The 22,846-nt window shown below is 43.8% G+C and overlaps 1 protein-coding gene across 9 annotated transcripts in view; it reads left to right on the top strand.

Moving 5' to 3' along the window:
• The window catches only part of THRB (thyroid hormone receptor beta), a 180,727-nt gene extending 174,590 nt beyond the window's left edge, over window positions 1-6,137 (top strand). For all 9 annotated transcript variants that reach the window (XM_075083250.1, XM_075083245.1, XM_075083246.1 and 6 more), the window contains one exon: window positions 488-6,137. In XM_075083250.1, the coding sequence (XP_074939351.1) occupies window positions 488-729 (242 nt within the window). In that variant the 3' untranslated portion in view covers window positions 730-6,137. The remainder of the gene's footprint in view (window positions 1-487) is intronic.
• Window positions 6,138-22,846: the final 16,709 nt, after the last annotated feature.

The following is a 22,846-nucleotide window of genomic DNA, read 5'->3' as shown; positions in this document are numbered from 1 at the left end:
CTTTTGGCCTTTGTTGTTCCTTGGTGCTCTGTAACAGCTTCCTTTGCAGCTTACCTGTAGATCAAAGCATTGGTCAGACTGTAGAGAAACAGATGGTAAAGAGCTGTAATCTAGATAACTGACAAGGATTATTTTTTTTTTGTTATCTATTAGTTATTTTACAGTAAGACTTAGAGAGAAACCTTAGTTGAGATCAAATATCTGTTGCTCTAGTCACTGTAAGGAAACACTTCCCGAGCAGCTATACTCTAAATGGACAAAGCAGGCAAAGGATGAAGAAAAGGATTACTTCCTGTTTTAACAGGGATAGTACTGATAAGTGAGGTGTCCAGGGTCAAAGAAGTTGTTTGTGGCAGAGCCAGTTGTCCTTGGTTTCCCTCCTTTCTTTCCTAACAACAGAATTGTCCTATTTTTTTCCGGATTTATGATCAGGAATTCGTTGAAGTAAATGACTAATCACGATAATTCTGCTTCTTTATATCTGCAGATCGCCCAGGCCTTGTTTGCGTTGAGAGGATAGAAAAGTGTCAAGAGGGTTTCCTCCTCGCATTTGAACACTACATTAATTACAGAAAACACCATGTTGCACACTTTTGGCCAAAACTGCTGATGAAAGTGACAGACCTGCGAATGATCGGAGCCTGCCATGCCAGCCGCTTCCTGCACATGAAGGTGGAGTGCCCCACAGAACTCTTTCCTCCATTGTTCCTGGAAGTGTTTGAGGATTAGAGAGACTGGAGCGGTTCTCCGCCCCCCCGTCGCACTACTGGCTGTCATTTCGTCCCGTTGCCTAGCTCTTCTCACCTCTCTTTCTTCTTCTTTCGTTCTCTTCTGTTTCTTGAGGCGGGGCTGGGTTTTTGTTTGGGTTTTCATTTGGGGTTGCTGGGGGGGCAGTTGTATACACATGGATGAAAACAACCCTTTAATGCGGGTACTTGTGACTATTGCAATTTGTTCTTCAGTCCTTTGATGTGAATGCTTTGACAGCTTAACAGTGAAAATACAAACAGACCAATCTCATTCACCAGCACTTGCGTGGTCACCAGCTCACACACATCATTGCTTGGAAAATATGGGAGAGAAATTGAAGTGGCAGAAAATAAATTGGTCTCCAAGTTAAAACAGCTATTGTTAATTTGACTCTGGCAATTCTGTCTAGTATTACCTCATTTTGCAGGGCACAGCTGACCAATTCATGAGATGAAATTTCTGGTCTTCATGGTTGTTTCTATTGTAACAATCACCATTATGATCTAGGATCTTCATCATTATGATGATCCTGTCATTATCTCAGGATTGTTCCAGCAGATACAGTTTAACTGTGCCCCATAAATCAAGTACTTAAAATAATGCAGAGTGTTAGAAGGGACTGACTCATTTTTTTTCCATGTGTATAAGGATGTAAGATCCTTCAGTTCTTACTACGTTTGAACTCCAGGTAACTTCACTGGAAGGTCTGTTGGAGTAAGGAGGGGAATTTGATCTTCTGAGGTGCTTTTCCTGACAGTGGAGAGGTCTGCGTTTTCTGAGGTGCATGCAAAATTCATCACTCTGAGGGAGAAGGCTCTCTGTCAGGACAGCAGGCTTTCCTCGGAGTTATTCAGGGATATGAATGCTCACAGAATGAGGACAAGGAGAACGAAACATAACAGGGTGACCTTCAGATGGGACAGAAACCAACTGTGTTATTAATGACACTCAAGGCTGTACAGCTTTATCCCAGTAATACAAATAGTGTTGCTTGGCAGTAATCTTTGGGTTTATATATATATATATATAAAGTTTATATGCACGTATATATATAATTTTATATATATATAATTACAAATCTTCAGCAGATGTCTTAAACATATTTCCATATTTTTATTTTCTCTCTCTCTCCTCCTCTCACCCTCTCCTCTGCGTGTGTGCGTTTACGTGCATTGATCAGCTAGGTTCTCCCTCCTTGGTGTCTGTATGTGTTTCGTTTGGCTAGATTCTCTCTTGATTCCTTTAATTTATTTCCACTAACTGCACTAGCAGGAACTGAACTGAGCAATGACAGGATGTCCTGCTGCTGAAACCTGCAAGCCAGTACTCGCAGTCCTGGAATGTTTGGAGGCCAGTGATGAGGGCATTATAGGTAGAGGTTCCTCTCTGTCATCCATCTCCATTCAGGGGTGTTGTCCCTGGGTTTTATAAACTTGATATTAAACCATTCTCTGAATTTGTATCATACATCAAAAGTATCCTTCTGTTCTTCCTGGGAACCAGAGACTTAGTTCACGCATTTTGCACTTCCTCATACCCCATGTTCTTTTGTGTTGTACGTTCATTTGTACCAGTTTCGTTCTCTGCTATTTATTGATATATTTGCCTGGCAAGTCAGAGGGCATTGTTAGGGTGGATGTGCTGACATTCAAAGCTCATGGCCCATATCTAAACCCATATGTTATGTGTTCATCCCCTCATGAAAACATGACATTCAGGAAAGCTTATCTTGTAGGTGGAACACAGTATGTGTGTGTCAGGGGTTAAATTCATTCCACCCCTCTTTCCCTACATCGTTGATAAAGCATTTGGAGTGCTATTGGCTATGTTTTCAGGGATCTAGAGTCTTGTTTTCCCTGTTCTTTGATACCATATGCACCTGTGATAAGTTGGGAGCACTTATGTTATCACTTAGGGGGTTGTATCCATAATTTTGTAAGAACATAAAACACAATGGGGTGTTTAGGGTTTTTTTGTCAGGTAGCAAGGAAGACAGACGATTGGAAATTTGTTCTTAAACATTTGCTGACATCGAAGAACCTCTGTTGTGGGCTGTGTTTGCTCCATCTTGAAGCATATGTGTTAACAACATCAGTCTCTATCTGAATTCCTTGTAGATCACTGTGTCTTGGGGACAAGGAGTTAGAAACTTTCTAGCTTTTTGGAACAAGAGGCCAGACAATGTGATGACCTCACCTGTACCCCTGCAGAATCTCGGATGAGCAGCATCCATAGTCAGTCAAGAGTGCTAGGTATCTGATTTGGGGGTGGCTTGGTAGGGAACTGATAGCATATAGGGAAAGCAAAAACCCAGCTCATCCATTACTTGCCTCTATACCCGCAATGGCTTGCAAAGAAAAGAGAAATGCACGTGTCTTTTGGAGTTCTGTTCTGCCACAGATCTGAGCTTGGAGTTCCTCCTGAAACCGGCGGAAGCATCTGACCTGTTTGCTAAATGTGAGCTTTTGTTAGCGTACAGGCTTTTGACTGTGCTGCAGATGAGACCCAGGAGAAAAAACATCACATTTCTCATAGCAGTATCACAATAATCTCACTACAAGGTCTGTGATGCTTCATGTATTTTTCAGAGCTTCAGTTCCTGGAGCTGTGCTGCTGCTTGAGAGGTTCAGTCTGTCATTAAGGTCAACAATTCTTATCTTTTGGGCAATAAAGTAAGTCAGTAGCCTAATCGTTAATTATTTAGGTGGGAAGTCACTACCCAACAGTGACTTAGCTCATCACTATTGGGGCCCTCATAACTGGCTTTTGAACACTTGGGATTGTCAGGACTGCATTAATCAAAAAATAAATAAAGATCAGAGGTTAGAAAAAAATGTGAGAGTTACTGGATTGACTGGGGAAGCAGCAAGAGATGAAAGAACCTGAAACACCTCGGGCAGAAGTGCAGTTTGAGACAATGCTGAGAATTAACACTTTGCACACTGGCTGCTGTAAAAATCATTGCTCATACAGGAACTTGTCCCCCAGGGTCTACCATGGCAAGTTACAAAGTTTTACAACAGCTGGCATAAATGGACGTAAGCTGCATTTAGGCATCCAAGCTAATGGCCAGGCTTCCCAAGATGCTGATGCAGTTGGGAGTTGTGCTTAATCAGGGTTCAGAAAATCAGGCCTCCTTCCTTAGGTGATTGCAGATGGACTGAAGTGCCTAGAATCAGGCAAGCAACTTTGATAGGTTCGGCTGTGCTCTAAGCAGAAAGGACATGTGTCAACATACTTTTGTAGCTTTCTAAATTAAGTTGGAGTCTGTCGCTGATCAACAGAGGGGATTAATAGTATTCATCAGTTGAAAACTAAGACCAAGCTCTTAGTTCGACAGATTTGATGTACTGACATCTAATGGCCTCTGATCTCCAGTCTTACTTTGTGTGACTTCATTGACTCCCTCAGTACGGCTCCTGATTTCTGTGATCATGAGAGCAAAACTAGATCACATGAGGATGCTCTTGCAGACTCTTACCAGTGGATACTGGCCATAGTTCTGCAAAGACATACTTGCTTTTAAATATCAGTGGTCTCAAGCTACTGTAGGATTGAGCCACTGGACTGACCATCTGAGTGGCAGACATCGGTACTGCAGTCAGCGCCCTTTGTAGTAACTGGCCTTCTGAGTGAAATAACAAACGTGCACTTCCCAGTGCAGTCCAGAGTCTCATTTCTGATAGTGCCACATAACTCTCATGTTTGCTTTGTGGTCTATGTGTGGGTCTTATGTGGAAGATTCTCCCTGTCAAACCTGATTGTCGCCGTTCGTGGTTTTGCCCTGAGTAACACGTGCATTTAGATATTCATTTCATGTGTAATCTCAGTTAAGTTATGATATTTATAATGACATATATAGTGCGTGATAATGATTTTTGTTTACGTTCTGCCAAAATGTAGATGTTAGGGTTAGACCTCCAAGGTCCAAAATCATTCTTGAGCAGACTGCTTGCTTCTTCAGAGGCAGGCATGAGAAAGAGGAAAAAACTGTCCAGAAAGACCACTTATATCAGAAATCTGCCAAGACAGGGCTGTTGATCACAAGCAGAGCATGTCATTGCTAGTGATGTATTTTTATGCTATGGAACTCTAACCTGTATGTGTCATATTGACTTCTTGCTGCATGAATCATAAATTATAAAAATCAGTCTTATGGTTTTGAGATGTAGCCAGCATTCCTAAGGCTAAACCTTTTTCATTGACAGAATGGAAATCCACAACCAAGGAACGTATTCCTCTCACTGTGAGAGCGATCGAAAGCGTTCAACATCTATCTTTTCTCAAAGGAAGAGGCGACAGGACCTCTTAATGTGTCTTGTTATTGTGATCATCTGGAAATGATTGCCAGACGTTTCCTTTTGATATAGCGATGAAGTGATCCGTATTTAAATTTTGTAGAGAGAATTTTATTCTAGTGTGATAGAGATTTATTTTCCACTTAAAGACTCAAAACAGTGTGAGCACATTTTTTTACTATGGTATATTTTTGCTTTAAAATTAAAAACAAAAAAAAAAAGGTTTGGCCTTATCACAAAGTTTTAGTGTGTCGTATAGATGTTAGCAAATGCAAAGAGTATGCATTATTTGTGTATATCCACATTGACTGATGACGCCTTCAAAAAGCAATATTGTGCAGGTAATAAGTTGTTCGTGACTGTCCATTGCACAGTTTACCTTCTTTAAAAGCTAACCTTGTTTATGCACAAGACAATCAAATGTAAATCTACATCATCACCCAGGTGTAGATTAAATTTATGTAAATTACTGAGCACAATGTAAAACATTAAAAGACACTTTATTTAATTACACATTTAATGTTGGTAAAGATAGTATCAGGGCATGAACTAGCTGACATACTGTAATTTCTTTTTCTCTTTTCCTACTTCCTTAGCACTCTGCAGATTTAGTTTGTTCATGAATACATCAAATTAGTCATTCAGAATTTTTTTCAAGAGAAGGGTGGTTTGGGTTGTTTATTTGTTTTTATGAATTTGGTTGGGAGGACTTCTTACTTAGTCTATGAGGTTTGTGGGTTTTGCTTATTTGGTTTATTTTTTTATATCGGTTTCGTGCCCTGAGGGTAAGGCAAACATTACACCGTATGGTAAAAAACAAAGTACCTTGGATGATGTATTTTTTTGCAAACAGTGTTAAGAGTTATGCTAGATTGGTAATATTTTTTCAGCCTAAAATATATTAAAAAAAAATCTGTGATCACAAATGTTTTAAACTATCTAAAGAGAAAATTTGTATATTTGGGGGAAGAAAATAATTTTTACATAGCTTTTGTATGCAGATATTAAAATGTAATTATGAATATAGTGGGCATAGATAACTGTGTAAGCTTGAATTCTAAAAAAGAAAAAGCTTATAACTGAAAAGTGGTCCTGGTGTCTCCGTCTCTTTGTTGCAGGCTGTTTCGTCAGCTCTGTTGCACGCTTCCAAGCCATTGGAGCAGGAAAAGTAGGACCCGGAGCCCAATGTTGCATCGACTCTAACCTGTTTACTTTGCTATCCTTCTGCATCCTGTTCACCACCTACCTCATATCTTATCTCCTCTCCTCCCCTCCCTTGGGCACCCAGCCAAAAGTTTTCACTACCCCACTGTTCACATCAGCCAAACTTAATTCACTCCAGTGAGCTGACTTTTGATTTATGTCTCATTCTATTACGCCTTTTTAAGGGAACACCCTTTCTTTCCTTCTCCGTTCCCAGTCTAGACAGGGATGGTGTGACAGGAGCAATAGGCTTCCTGTCTCTTCACACTTCCCATATGTTGGTCTCCTACCTGTTGGAGAAGGCCTGCTCATTCAGATGCTATCTCTGTGCTCATATTCCTTTGCAGTTTTGATTTCCCCTCCAGTCCTTTCTTTCCGCCCAGGAAGAAAAGCAAGACCCAGAATCTGGATCCAAAATCACTTCTTGGCCTGCCCCAGATGGGAAACCTATTTAAGGCGGTTGCTCCACAGCGATTTCCACAGGCATTTACTGGCTGACTGCCAGCTCCTGCTCCTGGTCCCCTTCCACATGAGGCACTGGGAGCCTTCAAATGGCTGCTGAGCTCCCTGACCTCCTCTGCCTAGTGTTGGTGGGAGCACCTTCCCCACGTCTGTCCAGGCTTGGTGTCCCTGGGGAGCGCTGTGCCGGCACCTTGGGGGTTTGTTCCCACTGTTGCCCCTGGGAATAGGGCCTGCCTTCAAAGGCAGAAGCTCCATCTGAGGAGCCTGAGGGAAAAGCATGGAAACCATGCTCTGCCTCAACTCAAATCCCTTCAAGCACTTCAGTTCAGGCACCTGCGTGAGGAAGCCTTGCCAAAGCCTCTGCTGGGGTTGCACTGAATTAGCCGTGATGTGGTCTGCTCAGGCCCTCCAGGACCGGCTCCAGAGCGAGGATCTGATTTGCTGCGTAGCAACTTGTTTACTCGGTGTGAAGAAATAATTCTGCTCCCACAGGCCCCAGTGCACTGGCTGTGTCGTTCTCAGGCTTCCTTTGTAGTGGTGAAGGCTGTGTTTTTCAAAAAATAGCATGAGGTCTCTGGAGAGGAGCAGTCTTCTGGCAGCCACGTGTATTTCCTTCAGTGCATATTTGTCACTGCAGAGAAGGACATAAAAGATGGCCCATTCTCACCCGTAAGCAGCGGCACTGCCAGCAGGAGTGTGTTCTTGGTCTGTTGTGAGCTGCCTCGTGCATCCTGAGCCTGTTGTTGAACGTACAGCTGCTGCTTGTCCTTCTTCTTAGTGACGGTGAGGGGTTTTTCCCCTTGAAAACTGAGCACGTCTGAAGGATTTTCTCAGTGTGAACTTCAAAGTCTAACATTAAACAGTTTGTGTCTTATGGTCATGTGTGCTGTGTGGTACTACCAATAGCATCAGTGGTTTCAAAATGAAGCATGAAAAGTGACTGCAGGTACATGACCTTTGAAATGAGTAAAGGGTAAGTACAAGTGTCTTTCCACTCTAGGTATCATATTGTGCCACTCCTTTACAGTTTATCAGGTAGGGGAGACTTCTTTCCAGACTGGATCACAGAGCATCTTTCTCTCCTCTCTCATGCCTCTGTCTGGGGGGGAGCACTGACCCTGCAGGCAGTGACCCGAGCTGCCTTGTTAGGCACAAAGAAAGATGTGCCAGAGAACCCTTTTGCCAGGGTCAAGGAGCAGATTTCAAAAAAGAATTAAAAAAAAAAAAAAGAGGAAGCCCCTTTGAATCATTTATGAGAGCTTTGAGACTTCTGAGGTCAAGGAATACTGAAAGACTCGTGGGATCCCCGAGTCAGATGTCCCAAAGGGAGAAAAAAAGGCTCTTGACCTTGTGGTGCCTTGGAAAATCATAAACTTGGAAAAGTGGCACAAGTTGAGTACCCTGCTGTGCAGAACCAGGGTGGCCTTATACAAGGAAAACAAGACAATCTATAGGGGATTATGTTTGGAAACACGGTGTAAAAAAAAAAAAAAAGTAGAAAAGGACATCAGCAAATCAAAAGTAAAACCATGAAGGAGTCATTTCCCAAATGCCATTGGAATTTGAATTTGCAAGAGGCTGTCTGAGTGCATAGAGGCGTAGCTTTAAGCAGTGTCTGTCTGAACAGAAATGCTCTGGTTGCAAGAAATAAAAGCAGTTCTGCAAAATCCAAACAAAAGTGGTGTTTAAAAGGAAAAAAGTGTGTGTTTTATGTAGCTGCAATGTCTTTGATATCTCCCTGCTCAGAGATAGGAGCAAAAAGAGGAAGAAGTTCCCTCTGCCAGCATAGCTATAAAGGCAGAAAGCTTCGCTGCCTGATGTAATGTTTAAAATAGAAACGAAACCTTGGGCATACCTTAGTGTGTATATGAAGTTGCAGTAGGAGTTGGCTAGGGCTGAAAACATGTCCAAAGTGAAATCTCAGAGACATATTCTCCACTCTAAGGAGGAGGAACCCAGGAAAATAAAAAGTTAAGTCAAAGACCTGAAAAAAACCCAAGTACAGCAATATCCGAGGACGAGACAATTCCTGGCAAGTGGAAGGAAAGAAGGAAAGAAAAAGAAGGAAAGGAGGAAAGGAGGAAAGGAACGAGGAAAGGAAGGAAGAAAGGAAATAAGAAGGGAAGAAAGGAAGGAAGAAAGGAAGAAAGGAAGGAAGGAAGAAAGAAAGAAAGGAAGGAAGAAAGGAAGGAAGAAAGGAAGGAAGGAAGAAAGAAAAGGAAGGAAGGAAGAAAGGAAGGAAGAAAGGAAGGAAGAAAGGAAGGAAGAAAGGAAGGAAGGAAGGAAGAAAGGAAGGAAGGAAGAAAGAAAAGGAAGGAAGGAAGAAAGGAAGGAAGAAAGGAAGGAAGAAAGGAAGGAAGAAAGGAAGGAAGAAAGGAAAGAAAGAAAGGAAAGAAAGAAAGAAAGAAAGGAAAGAAAGAAAGAAAAGGAAGGAAGGAAGAAAGGAAGGAAGAAAGGAAGGAAGAAAGGAAGGAAGAAAGGAAAGAAAGAAAGAAAGAAAGAAAGAAAGAAAGAAAGAAAGAAAGAAAGAAAGAAAGAAAGAAAGAAAGAAAGAAAGAAAGAAAGAAAGAAAGAAAGAAAGAAAGAAAGAAAGAAAGAAAGAAAGAAAGAAAGAAAGAAAGAAAGAAAGAAAGAAAGAAAGAAAGAAAGAAAGAAAGAAAGAAAGATGCAATTGCCAGAAGAACAGAAAGATCAGAACCCTGAGGGGTCAGGGGGGAGCAATTCAATGTGCACAGGGACTTCTCATGGTCCAGGCAATCTAGATTTGTTTGCTCTTGATGAAAACATGCATTCTCGCTTTAGATTATTCTCTCTTCCCAGAATTAGCCTTCTTGAGAAAAGGCAAAGGGTAATGTAACCTAACCTCACACCTTGGATTGGTGCTTATTAAGGTGTAAGAGAGCAGCTGCGATAACTGCAGGTAATGGGCTTTGCAGCTTTGTCAAAGTGTCGCTCTGACCATGTGTTGCATCAGGGCCTGCTTAGCCAGCGTGCTCTGAGGAGCCGTGCTGTCAAACCTGTAAGGAAGGTATAATAGAGAGAGGCTGAAGGGTCAAGTATCATCCCCTGCTTTCGTACTACTGAATTACAGGTTAGCATCCTTCAAGCTGGGACCCTTACTTGATGAAGAGCAAAGTATGTTGAGTTTCTGTGTAGTCAAATTTAAAAAACAAAGCTGGAAATAATTAATGGGTCTGAGAGGCCAAATCTTGTGTGTCCAGAAGTCAGATCTGTAGATAATGACAAAAAGTGAGAGCCAGGCTGCGGTCTTTGTGAAGTTGTTGCTTGCTCCTGTGAAATGTAGGAGAGATCACAGCTACTGTCAGTTGCTTTCACAATAGGCACAAGAACGTGTTTGGTGACTATGACACAAAAAAATAATCCACAATTAAAAAACAGCACACCTTAGCGAAGCAGGTCAGAATCAATGAACGTGAGCAGCAGAGAGCCTAAAAGATGCAAAACCATGAGCATCCCAGAGTACTAAGTCAGAGCAGGGCTGGGAACATCTGACTCAATACATTTGTGTTGCCAGTAGTTCCTTTACTTCTGGGCAGGAATAACTGTCCTCTTCAAAGACTCAGAGGGGTCTGACAGGCATCAGTTGCCAGCATCTCCCCCTTCCTTTTTTGCCCTCTGCTAACAGTGGGTAAAGGTTTTGCCTTGGAGCTCCCCTCCTGTGTCCCCTGGGTCCCCTCAGGTTGAGCACATGGGGTTTATCAGGGCAGCGTCTAATGTGGCAGTGTCTGCCACCTTTCCCTCTGTCAGCGGGGGACTCCTGTGCTACCCCCACTGGTGTCCGCAGACCAGAAGCCACAACCTCTGCTAGCCTATTTGGGCCCTTCTTCACACTCTGCTTTTCAGATCCATTTGCAGCAGAGATGGCTCTGGGCTGGAGAGCCCTGCTGGGCCAGAACGCACAGGGCTTGGACCTCAGTGATGGATGCAAACCTTGAGGTATGTGAGGCTGTGCAGGGCCTGATCCTGCATCTCTTCACCCCAACACCTGACCCCCCCACAAGAAGCCAGTCTGCAGAGCAGAAGGGAGATGATTCGTCCATCACTCCCAAGAAGGAGTTCAGCAAAGTTGCTTTTTCCTTGTGCTCATGTCTGGGCAGGAGAGATCTACTGTCTCCTTCCTGGCATGGTTTGTGCCTCTCTGCTGCCTTGGCAGCCTTCCTCCAACTCGTGCACCAGGAGACACGGGGCAGCCCAAGCTAAATCTTTTCTGCAGATCTACCCATGGCAGCAGCAGTCCGTGAGCCAGCTGGTAAATTCCTGTGGGCTGTAGGGAAATAAAGTGTGCTGCTGGAAGGAGCAGTAGGCCTTTAACCGTTCATGGCTGGGTTACATGGCTTAGATGTCCTGCTGTGCTCCTCTTGCCTAAGAAACAAGTAGGGCAGCTTTGCTTGCCTGCTGTCTGACAGTGGTAGGGACATTTGCAAGGTCTTCCAGGAGATGTCATGGCAGGGCTGCAAGACCAGTGTGCAGAAAAGGCACTGGAGATAATGGCAAGAAGCATGGGGAAAGGACTACAGCCAGCACTTGGGTTGTGCATATCAGGTTTGTACAGTGGAGTTAAACAGTCCCATCCTGGCCTTGACACTGCTGACCACGAGGGCAAGGGCTGCTCTGGCTGAGCTGCACGAGCCTGCTTTCAAGCAAAGTGGGGCTGGTAGCATGCTGGAAGCTCCTGCTACGACTGCCAAGTGTCATTTTCTTGTCTCCATGATGCCCAAGTTGTCTTTCAAACATAAAAGTTGGTGCTGGAAGTGTAACTCACTGCCCTGTGGTGGCATTTGAGGCCAGTGGGAAGTGACCCGTGCTCCTCAGTCCCCAGGTGCTTTGTGAGCCACCTCTGCATGGTCAGATCCAGAGGCACGGGGTGCTGATGCCGACACTCCAGTGCGAAGAGTGAAGTCCTTCACTGCACTCTGAATGACTCTGGCATGCCAGCTGAAGGCTGGTTCTTAGGGGTTTTTTTTCCATAAGTCTGGGCATTTCCTTCCTGTGACCCAAGTCTCCCTCACCAAACACACTTTGGCCATAAGGCTGTGCAGGGCAAATCCATTGCTGAGATACCCAAGGCACCAAACGTACCTTTGCTCTTGTCCACACAGATGTAGCCTGAGGTACTCCAGAGTGGCCCCAGAGAGCAGGACATGACCTGTATTTGTCTGTGCTGTGCCGGTGGGAAGAATAGGGACATTTTCTCTGTGTGTGCCTTGAGGAGCTGGAGGTGTGGGGCATGTAACAGACGGTGAGCCTCTCTCAGAGGTACGCCAGTGAAGCTGCCACAGCACCCAGAAGCTTTAACCTTCTGGAAGATCAGGGTTGCTATGAACTAATAAGCCCAGGCCTCTGCAGTACAGTCCTGATTCATGCTAACCGAGGCCCTGTCTCTGCTGCAAGTCCAAGGAAAGCCAGGGCATGCCCGTTGGAAGGAAACGCTAACCTCAAGCTGCTTGACCAAACAGAGCGGAGGGACACAGTGGGCAGCTAATGACCATTGTGCAGCGCCTTGCCAAGTAGCTGTGCCTGCCGGTGGTTTGGCTAGTGGTAGCTGACAGAGACCGGCTGAGTTATTCCCAACCAGGCATGGCGATCCCAAGCTGCAGCAGGAGGGGCTGAACAGAGGTGTCCAACTGCTGTGCTGAAGGAGCAGGAAGAGGGAATGGGCTACCAGCTCCAAGAGGGTGTCTAAGGATGACAAATAAAATTTATAGACACCCTCCCTCTAAGTATCTGAGGCAGAGAAGTAGCCAATGTACCAAAAGTTTCAGAAGAGACCGAGCATAAGATGAGCAATGGGTTTTGCCAGACTGCTGAGAGCTACAGCTCATGGTTAAGTACTTCAGGCTGTCCTCAGGGGGTCTGACTTAGGTCTTAGTACTGGAAAAAAGTGGTGAAGCCACAAGGATAGCTTGGTCTCCTGAGTCCCAGAGCACACACCAAAGCTGCTGGCTTTTCCTTCTTTTCAAAGTGAGCTCTTTGCTCCCTGTATCCACACTCCTGGTTCTAGCCCTGAGGCTCCCCCATGGGATGGAGCAGCTGAGCATGCTCTGCTCTGGCACAGCCAGGTCCCTCAGAGGGGAAGACCATCTTTGTGACTGCCTGGACAGTGAACCAGGTGCTTTTCCATTCAACCAGTGGCTGCTTTATCTATCGTGTGCAGATCATCTCAGTCCCAAATACTGTTCTCTTTCAGAGTTAAATCATGTCAGGAGGGGACAGTTTCTCTGTCACTGCTAGGTCACTACCTGTCTTGCGGCATGGTGAGAGAGCATCTGACAAGAGACACCCAGGCAGAGCTTCTACCAGGTAGTCCTGGAGATCCCTCCAAGCTGGTGTGTGTGGCAGCAGCAGGCTCCATCTGATGCTTTGCAGGGGACATGCTCTTCTCTGCCTGGTACGTCCTGCTCCTTTCCTGTACCCCTGTCTGCAGCATGGGAGGGAAAACAGGCCTCATCTCCATAAATGCCATGTGAAGGCAGGTCCTGACATCAGTCATGCATTTCAATGCAGCATGTGTGCAGAAGAAATGTACCCCAGAGGCATGAGCCTTCCCTGGAATTCCTGCTGACACCAGAGATGAGGGGCATCAGAACAGACTTCTACTCACCAGGTCAGCAACTACAGAGCTGGAGAGATTGTCACAAAGTTCTGCCTGGAGGAAACGGTTGGTTACAACAGGGACAGATCTGCTGCCTCTGAAGCCTGTGTGCAAAGCTCAGGAGCAAAGTATTCTTTGTCAGGAGTCTTTAGTATTGAAATGGGCATCTGGTTATTATAAAAACCTGGCATTCACTTGTCTGTTCGCCTCAAGTATCCTGTCACCAGAGTTTGCAAGTTGTGAAAATTGTTGCCAAGACCCAAGGGAGAAATGAGAGTCTGCGGGAGAAGCTGTTCTGGCCAGAAGGAGAGGGGTTTGAGCTCCCTGCAGACTGTGTGTTTGCACAACTTTGCACTCAGCACAGGGCTAAAAACCCAAACTGGGCTGATCCATTCGAGTCTATATCCCCAGGGGATATAGAAACCCATAGGGTTTCTAGGCTGAAAAATAGGTGGTGATTGCCATTTGAATCAAAGGTCTTCTGGGGGTTCATTTTGGGAGCCAAAGACAACTTCAAGTCCCAGGCTGCCCTGCACTGAGGGCAAGGGAACACATCGGGCTGGGAACATCCATGGTGAAATCTCCACGTGCCTCAAGCAGCCCACAGGCCTGCAGCCCGGTGAGCCTGGAGCCGTTAGAGGTGTGCTCCAGCACTGGCACCAGGGCTTGGCTGCTGCTCTGAACTCAGGGTGGGAAGGGCACACAGAGACCACTCGGAGTGCGAGGCGTGGGATTCTTCATTTCATTTTTATTTAAAGTTCTATTAAAAAAATCAGTAGTGAAATTAAGTAATGATCTAGTGTTAATTATACCTTGTCACGTTTCTAGCTGTGCTGATCTGATTTGCCTCTAGCCTTGGCTTCAGACAGTTGAATGCACCTACACGTTATTTTTCCCACACATGTTTTTTCCTGAACTGTGGATAATGACAGTGTTTCAACTTCAAAACAAAGCTCACAATCGCCATTTCTTTTTTTATGTGGGAAAGAAGGTGGTAATAAGGATTTTAACCAGGAGATGTCAAGACAAGATAGGTGTCTAGGACAGGACAAGAGGCAGGACTAATAAGCCAAGTTTCAGAAACACTTTCATGAGCTGCAATGCTGCACTTTTATCCCTCCACAGCTCCAGGAGGATGATCCTGGTAATATTTTCATTTTCATCAAGGAAATAAATAAGATTTTTTCCTTTTTCGGGTCTTCAGAACAGACTTAGGAGATGTTTGACTTCCTCAGAGTCCAGGTGTTTGACTTCTGCAAAGACAGCTTTGATGTTTTTTGTCGGCTGCAGATGAAACTCTCCTCCTGCCCTATGTATATTTTAAGCAGAGAGGTTGATCAGTAAAGAGGAACCCTTGTCTGCACTGACCATTTGGCCTTCGCTCCTACATGTCACACATATGCATGCACTGACTCCTGGGCATTTTCTTTTTCAACATGCAGTAGTATCCCCTGCCCTTGGATCGGAGGTCAGGTGCCAAGGTAACAAGGAGGGCTCTTCTGGGTGGATGGCAGTGCTCTCCATAGAATGGAAACTGCCGTCACTCTCAAAGTACTGCAAAAACTTGTATTCTTTGTGAAAAGCAGCAGATTTTTCCTATTGCATGAGTTAAGGATCAGTTATGAAAACCTCGTTCTTCTCTGCTGTTGCAAGCTGTGGGATGGCTCAGGACTTCATTATTCTTGGACCAGATTTGAAGTAGTCTAGCACTGAACATAAGAGCATATTCTGAGCTTTAATTTGCTTGGCCCTAATTTTAGAAGTTGTTTTAATATTATTAAATTAAGAAATCTGCTTGCTGCCTTTCCTCTGAGCTTCCATCATGTCCCTGAAATGGGTACTGAGTGATTTGTACTGAATTTTCCCCGTTTTTTTCCTCTGTCACTTCAGGACCACTGGACGTAGGGTGCCAGGAATCATTTTTGTATAATGCAAAGTAACTGATGACCCAAGACTTGAAACTGTTTTCATAATTCCCCTTCTTGAAAGGAGAGGTTGGAAAAAAATCTCCATTTCCCTCCCTTGTGTATGTATGTGCATAAAATGCCTTATCTAATACAGAAATGTATCCTTCTGCTTCTGTATTGGAGCATCAGCATTTTAAGGATTTTTAAGTGCAAATATGGTAAATAGCAGATGAAAACTACATCCTGCAACAAGTAAACAGAGAGACAAGTTATAGCTTAAGGTTTGTCTAGTTTAAAGAGCTGGCCTAACCGCTGATGGTAGGGTTGGATTCAGGCCTAAAAGCTGTTCGGAAATCAGGTGGCTGTAGAAAAACATCTTACTTGCATATAGGAGGCAGCCATTCCCATGATTTTTTTTCAGTGGGGCTCTTTCTGAATAAAACATTCTTTTTTTTCCTAAAGTGGGCTTAACAGCATTGAGAAGTGATATATTTGTGTAACAATCAGTGAGAGAACTTTGGCCTTTTTCATCCATTTTACAAAGCGCAGCAGAGAGAGGGAAAGGCTTAAAGGCCCAGACTTGCTAAATCTTTACCCCTGGAGCTGGGTTTATCCATGACAGCAAGAACTTGTCTTTGGCAAAGTTGAGCCAGTTGAATTTTTTGTATGGGTTAAACTTTGCTGAATAGGTACATAAAGCTGTGAGGAGATTCTGCCTGTGGTTCAAGCCCATGAGCTAGGTACCAGTTTAAGCTACAGCAAATCAAAAGCATTTCTTTTCCCCAGCCACCTCTGCTTGGCTGTGCTGACTGAATGAAACCGGTAAAAGCCTAAGGACCAGAGATACATCTTAGCCTGGCTGAAGTGGTTATTTGCACCTGCAAAATGGGTTTCTAAAATGCTAGCAGGGAAGAACAATGGGACTCTGACCTCGGCATAGTTTACCCCAAAACATATTAAACTACAAAGCTCTGTGGACTGGGCTGACAGTTGCATCAAGTGTTGGGGAAGAATTGATGCCTGTATGCCTGTGCAAAGTCTGCATCATGTGGATAGCCGGTATAGGCCCTACGGGCACTTGTGTTGCACTTGCTGCATGGCTCCTGCCTCCAGCCTGTCATCCTTGCCTTCACAGAGAGTCCTGCTGCTGTCAGTAGAGCCACTGAGGCAGTCAGGCACTTGCAGAGTCTGCAAAGACATGAATCTACATGGTATTTCAATGATAGTTCATAAAGGAAAAAAAGGTGATGAGAAGAAACATACAGTTTTATATACAAAGATACTCAAAGAGCATGCAAATTCAAACATACACAACAACCCCTTGAAAAAAAAAACCAGAGCTATAGAAGACTGAAAATGACCTCATCTGAAGAAACAAAGGAAACAACAGCAGCTCAAGGCTGTCTGTGAACCCTGTTGGTGATTCATGAGGAAGAGTGTTTCCCTGCCACAATGTCCACCTGAGCAGACTGCTGCTGCTTTGAGTCACAGCACTCCACACCACCCAGCCCCTCTCACAGAGCCTGCGTAAGGGGGCAAAAACCCAAAGGAGTAGGTTTTACAAAACATCTCATTTGGTTGGAAAGCCAACTTTCTAGCTCACCCAGTTTGAAACATCATGTTGCAACCAGCCCAATGCACAGTCACAAATGAAGACACAAAATAAAGGGGTTTTTACTGAGCCCTGATCTTGTGACAGCAGCCTACAATGCGTGGCCAGCATGCTGGGTGCCTGGTCAGACCGTGTTGGCTGTAAAATGGGGCAGAGTGTTTGCGCCTCAGTTGTTTAAAATGTTGCCACTCTTCCCACATGGAAAGGATGGTCCATTATGCAGTGAATGTTGATTTTGCACCATGCCAATAAGTGGTAGCTTTTGAGAGAGACATATCAATGAATAGAGGCAGGGAGCCATTTATTATCTAAAATTTCTCTGCTGAGAAATACAGCCTGGCTATGAGTCTTGATGCACCAGGATTGCCGTTGGAACTTCTGTAAGGGACAGGGTGATTTTAGTCTGATTTTGCACAGACTTTTTTGAACTGCTCCATGGTTCTTGCAGCACACAGCTGGTGTGGACATGGGTGAGGGAAGCAGGAATTTTTGCTGCCTGAAAATCGTATCATATTTGCAATACAAATGCCAGTTACATGCTTTGTAACTGGGCCTGCAGACAGGCTGAGCTTGTCCCTTCAAGGAGCCTAGTCACAGAAGGCCACTGAGAATCTCAGATAGTTGTTTCCTTTGGGTCTTCATTTGTGACTGCACTTTAGGCTGGTTTGAAGATTACATTTCAAACTGGGTTAAAAAGAAAGCTGACTTTGTAACCAAATTAGATGCTTTGCAAAAACACTCTTCTTTCCAGCAACCTTCTTGATTCTGCAACTCAGGCATTCTTCTTCAGGTATAACATTGCAGTTTAATCTGGGACTGTAGCATGAGCATGAAAACTGGGAAACAAACACCTTCAGCTGGAGCAATCCAAAACCTGGTTTTGGAAATACAGCCATAGGATCACATGAAGCTTGTTGATAATTATCTCCCTAGCCAGACTGCGTCTGTCATTCCTTAACATCCATCCTGTTTGCACAATGCCAGAAACTGTCAAAGGGGCTCCAAGCACCAAGGAGCCCAGCCTGTGCGGGAGAAGGGGACACATAGCATCCCACGCCATGTGGTGCCAGAAAACATCTCTGACATTTCTAATAAAATAAATATAGGAAGGAGGGGAATTGAAAGCTTTTCTTTCAGCTGTCTTCTTTCCTAAAGTACTTTGCCAAAACTACAAAAGTCACATAAAGAAGAAAATTCTGGCTAAGCTAAACTACAGCACACCCCAGGACAAGGAGCTTGCCAGACTATATGATAAACAAGATTTAGAAATTACCTACTCAGGCTTACCCTTCTGCCTCCTTTCCACAGCTTTTTGATTTCATATGTTTTGCTAGGAAGATTATAGTTTAAATAGAGGAACTTTGCCCAAACCAGTAGCAAAAAGTACTGGAGAACTGAAAACCCCTTAAAGCGAAAAACAGGAAACTCCTACACCACAGGAATCCTGAATGTTCAGTTTAAAGAGGATTCACTGATTGGAAAATGCTAAATATTGACTTGAGGGTTATAAAAATGATAAACGTTCAGAAAAGATGATGAGACCAATTTTTCAAAAAAAGAGGAGTGAGGTAGTTCAGCTGAAGACCATGGTTTGCCCTTTGCGGGGGAAATCTGAAATTCTGTGACTATGCAAAAAGCTTGGGATAAGTGTATAAAACTTCACAGGGTGAGGAACTTCATTGAATAGGTTTCTGTGATTCTGTGTGTGAGTACTAGGCTTCATATGGCTGCTAAAGCTTGAAAAGGGATGGTGAAGCCATGTCATAAAGGACAGAAAAAGTCCATTTACTTTCTTCCAAGTACCAGACAGCCCTTCCAGAGATGGGAACAGACCTCAAATGCCTGTCACAGCCCCAGTCATTGCTGTCTGCTCTCTGGACATCCACAGAGCTAAACTGAGGGCTGGTGTTTGTGGAGGGCAGCAGCGAGCTCTTCTCGTGGCCCCAGGCCAGTGCCCACCTTGCTGCTCATCAGTATGCTGGCTGTGGGTCGGGGTGAGGGCTCTGGTTTCCAGGAGCAAAGGCTCCTGCTCACTTCTTGCATTGCACAGCCTAGAGCCAAGGATCTGGCATTGTGTTGACCAGGAGGAAGAACTCATCCTCTTCCAGGGGCCAATAAGGTTTGCAAGGCCTAGGGTCAAGCTGAATGGTATGGGCAGCAGTAGCAGGAGGGTTAGGGAAAGGAGTGGCTGCCACATTTCATTTCTTCCTGGCTGTTAAAAGACTCCCAAAGTCAGGCTGAAGGCTGGGACACACCACCATTTCTGAGCTCTGCTGCCCTTTGATGAGCCCACCTGAATGTCAAGCTCAATACCCTGCACGGGCTGACACCATTGACCCCATCCCATCACGGCATCTGAGACAGGCAGTCTGGAGCTCCTGCGCCACATCCTGGTGTGTTCAGCTCCATGGGACCACACAGAAACATAGGTCATCAGCTCCTCCTTTACTAAACTTACATTTGAAATTGCCTCCAAGACACAACCACCTTCCCCAAAAACATGGGGGAGCCCAAACTAGGCCAGGACAAGTAGGAGACGCCTCTAGCCTGAACTGCAGCTCCATGGACCAACCTGGTCTCCATGGCCAATTGTGGGGCTGTTCCTCCCATCCTGGGCCCAGATCCCAACCCTGTCCTCAGCTCCAGCCACACACAAGAGGGAGCAAAACCATCAACTTGCTAGCTGAAAATACTAATTCCTACCTGGCCTGTGCCATTGCAGGGCCGCCTCCCAGCTATTCCGGGTACGCAGACTCAGTGCTCCACCTTCATCTCTCCCCTACACCATCTTCAAGCAGTAACAGAGCCCATGCTGTCCCTCTATACATGGGGAAGTCACTTCTGTATTTTACATAGTCGTGTTTATTACGTTTGATATTTGTTGATTTTTATCGCTAACTTAATTCTGCTTTTCTACAAAATGTGATGCTTTCCTTATATGCAGGTGTAACTGTCACTTTTGTTTGCCTTCCTCAACAGGGCTAAGACTGTACTTTTTAATTCTACATAAAAGTCCTGTTGCAGCCTGTAATAATAAATTAAATTGCTCATCACATATGGTTTGCTTTTACGATCATGTGTTCATCCACCTTGAAAGAGTGAGATTTATGCAGAAATAATTGAGTAAATTAACTATCTGGGAAATCTTAGGTAGAGCTTAATAATGTCCTTAATATGTTTTTGTACTAAAACTTTAAATCTTCAAAGCTGTAACACAAGAAGTTTCTGTTCTCGCTCACTTTTTTGTATGATAGGATAGCACCTGTTACAGCCAGACTCTGTGCCAGGCTACCAATATCTCAAGAACATGAAAATCACAAGCTTCATCAGATCCAGTGTGTCACTGAAGGCGAGGCCTTTCCAGGTGGGCATGGGCACTAAACTGCAGTCCCCCAGTACTCTGGCTTCTCTCCTGTTCTGCTAGCTTCCTTGTAAAATAAACTCATCGAGAGACTGCAGACTGAGCCAACCAGCCTTTTCTGGCGTGTGATGTCACTGACCAAAAAAGGGCTCTTGTCTCCTTGTTTTCAATATACTTTGAAGAGAAATAGTAGGCTGGAGCCAAATGATAGTCTGCTCCCGATGCGTGAGATCTGACAGGTCTAAAGAATATATGGAAAGAACTGGTAAGACTTCATTTATATGCCAGTCAGTACATGTTCTCCAAAGTAGACCTGTCTTCTAGCCTTATCTCGCTGGTTTGGAGCAATTAAATACAAAGAAAAATGCGTAATGAGAAGATACAAAAATGACAGCGAGCATATATATTCTCAGAAATAACTCCTATTCATTGAAGAGCATGATGACAGAAAGCGATACAAGTTTCCTGAGATCTGTTACAGCAATTACAATAAATATAACACAGAATCAGAAGCCAGAGGAGCTCCTACTCTTAACACTTCTTTAATTAAAATGTCCCATACACATAGACAGGAAAGGAAAGAAACATACTGTGAGGAAAGAGTTGCTAATCTCAGCACAGTATAGAGAAGGTGGTTATAGTTTGGCACCCTCTCATTTTTTCCTCTTTGGACGTTCTGTGTTTTACACTGTAAATACTTTAGGTCTTTTCTCACTTGTATTAAGAGAATTTAAGAGAGACATGGAAAAAAGGGCAGATATTTTTAAAAAATATATAATCAGTAAAAAGATTGCACAGTTTAGCATCTACCATCCTGAACACCTTTGAACTGTGCAAAACCAGAAAGTGACAACTTTTGGTTGCAGCTCACCCATAATGTGCAAATGCACACTAATTATCAAATTAATCTCTACTGCACTCCTACTCCAACAAAAGGTAATAGCTGTTTTCTCAGCTGGCAAGACCTTTACTTCTCCTACGCCAGAGTAACTCAAAGTAAAATTGTAAAAATTCTGATTTCTCAAAAGATCTAAGTCCCCTGATTCCCAGCTTTCTTTCTCCGATGTGCTATTTAAAAATCCTGACTCTAAGACCTTTTCCACAACCCACTCGTAAGGCAGATTCCATTTGCAGAGTAGTCTGGCTCCACCAAGCGACAGTTGTTGTGATTGCTAGTCTACACCTGCAGCTAATACATATCTGGCACTAGGTACTGCAACAAGCCGATAACATCCAAATTTCATTGGAGAGCTTTCAGCTCCAGTAATGCATGCCCCTTAGATTATTTCACTGTAATACCTATGGAAGAAATTGCAGTGGGTTAGAAGGGTTGCAGAAAAGCGAACTGTTTCCCACAGCCTAATTTCACAGCCTTCCAGGTGCTGGGTGAGGTACATACCTCTAAAAAGGTGAAGGGAACTTGAGGAGAGTGTAGAAATCACCATACTATGTGGTCTTTGTCACACAAAGGGCTGAAAGAACATGCTTTGGAAGGCTCAAACAAGGTGGAGAAGCTTGCTGGCGTGCAGCCATGAGGCAGGATGTTCTCATATCTGTTCTGCATAACCATTTCTGAAAGAAATCGTAGAATGGCAGAGCTGGTTTTTCTCATACAATGCCAGTGTGCATGCAGGGCACTGTAACTGGTGTTCCTGTCCTTCATTGTGTTACACTTTGCTTCACCAGCATCCAGGTTTCTGCATGTATTCATTATATGGTTAATATTCAGCTTTCAGGTTGTGACAGCTATTACAACAACAGCTTTACACTAGGATATTCTGCTTTACCTACGGGTGAGTTGCTTTCTGTCATGTCAGGTATCACCATTGTCAAGACCCACTGTACAGACCGGAGACGTTTTTGTCTCATTATACCACTGTTCTACTTTGAGCTACTTAATACCAGAAAAACTGGGGAATAATTAGTGGACTGCCACAATTCTTTAAATTTTTTAGGAAAGTATTTTTAAAACACCATAAAGAAAAAACGTTTTGATAACTAACATCCTGTTCAACAGTTACTGGGGGATAAGGAGGAGAAATAACACAAGTCTTTTGGCCATTCACTTACTGAGGTCTTGCTTCACTCATGCTGGGTAGTATGTGTGTCTGCCTTTACATGTCTGTGGGGGTAGGGGTGCTTGAGGCATTCTTTGGCTTGAAGGTAATGAGAATTTAATGTTTATTTTCTTCTGGCTGCAGGCTTTATTACTGCTGTACGTAATGGAGAAAGCAAGGGGGCTAGTGAACTGATGGATTATTTAAAGATATACACCCAATGCAGGAATTCAGAAAAGTGAAGATCTAACATACATTTTATTGACTTCTGCTTCTGTCTTTACTCATTATATATACCAATATTATATATGCTACTATTGTATTACTAACAATATCGATGTTACTAATTGGTGTATGTATTTTTGTAATAGTGTCATGGGATTAGGATACCCCTTTCTGCATTTATCTAAACTAAGACCAGTATATGTTAAAGCATTAAGAATAAACTATGTCTGTAGTAGAAGAGACATACGTGTCTGACCTATATAATAACCCCTATACATATTTTTTTCTCTGGAATTCTCCCATAAAAAGATCAAAATGTTTACTCATCTTTTACATACTTATTTACACTAAACTTGTG

Source organism: Phalacrocorax aristotelis, chromosome 2, assembly GCF_949628215.1.
Source record: "Phalacrocorax aristotelis chromosome 2, bGulAri2.1, whole genome shotgun sequence".
NCBI classification, from domain to species: domain Eukaryota; kingdom Metazoa; phylum Chordata; class Aves; order Suliformes; family Phalacrocoracidae; genus Phalacrocorax; species Phalacrocorax aristotelis.
This window is presented reverse-complemented; position numbering and strand designations above follow the sequence as displayed.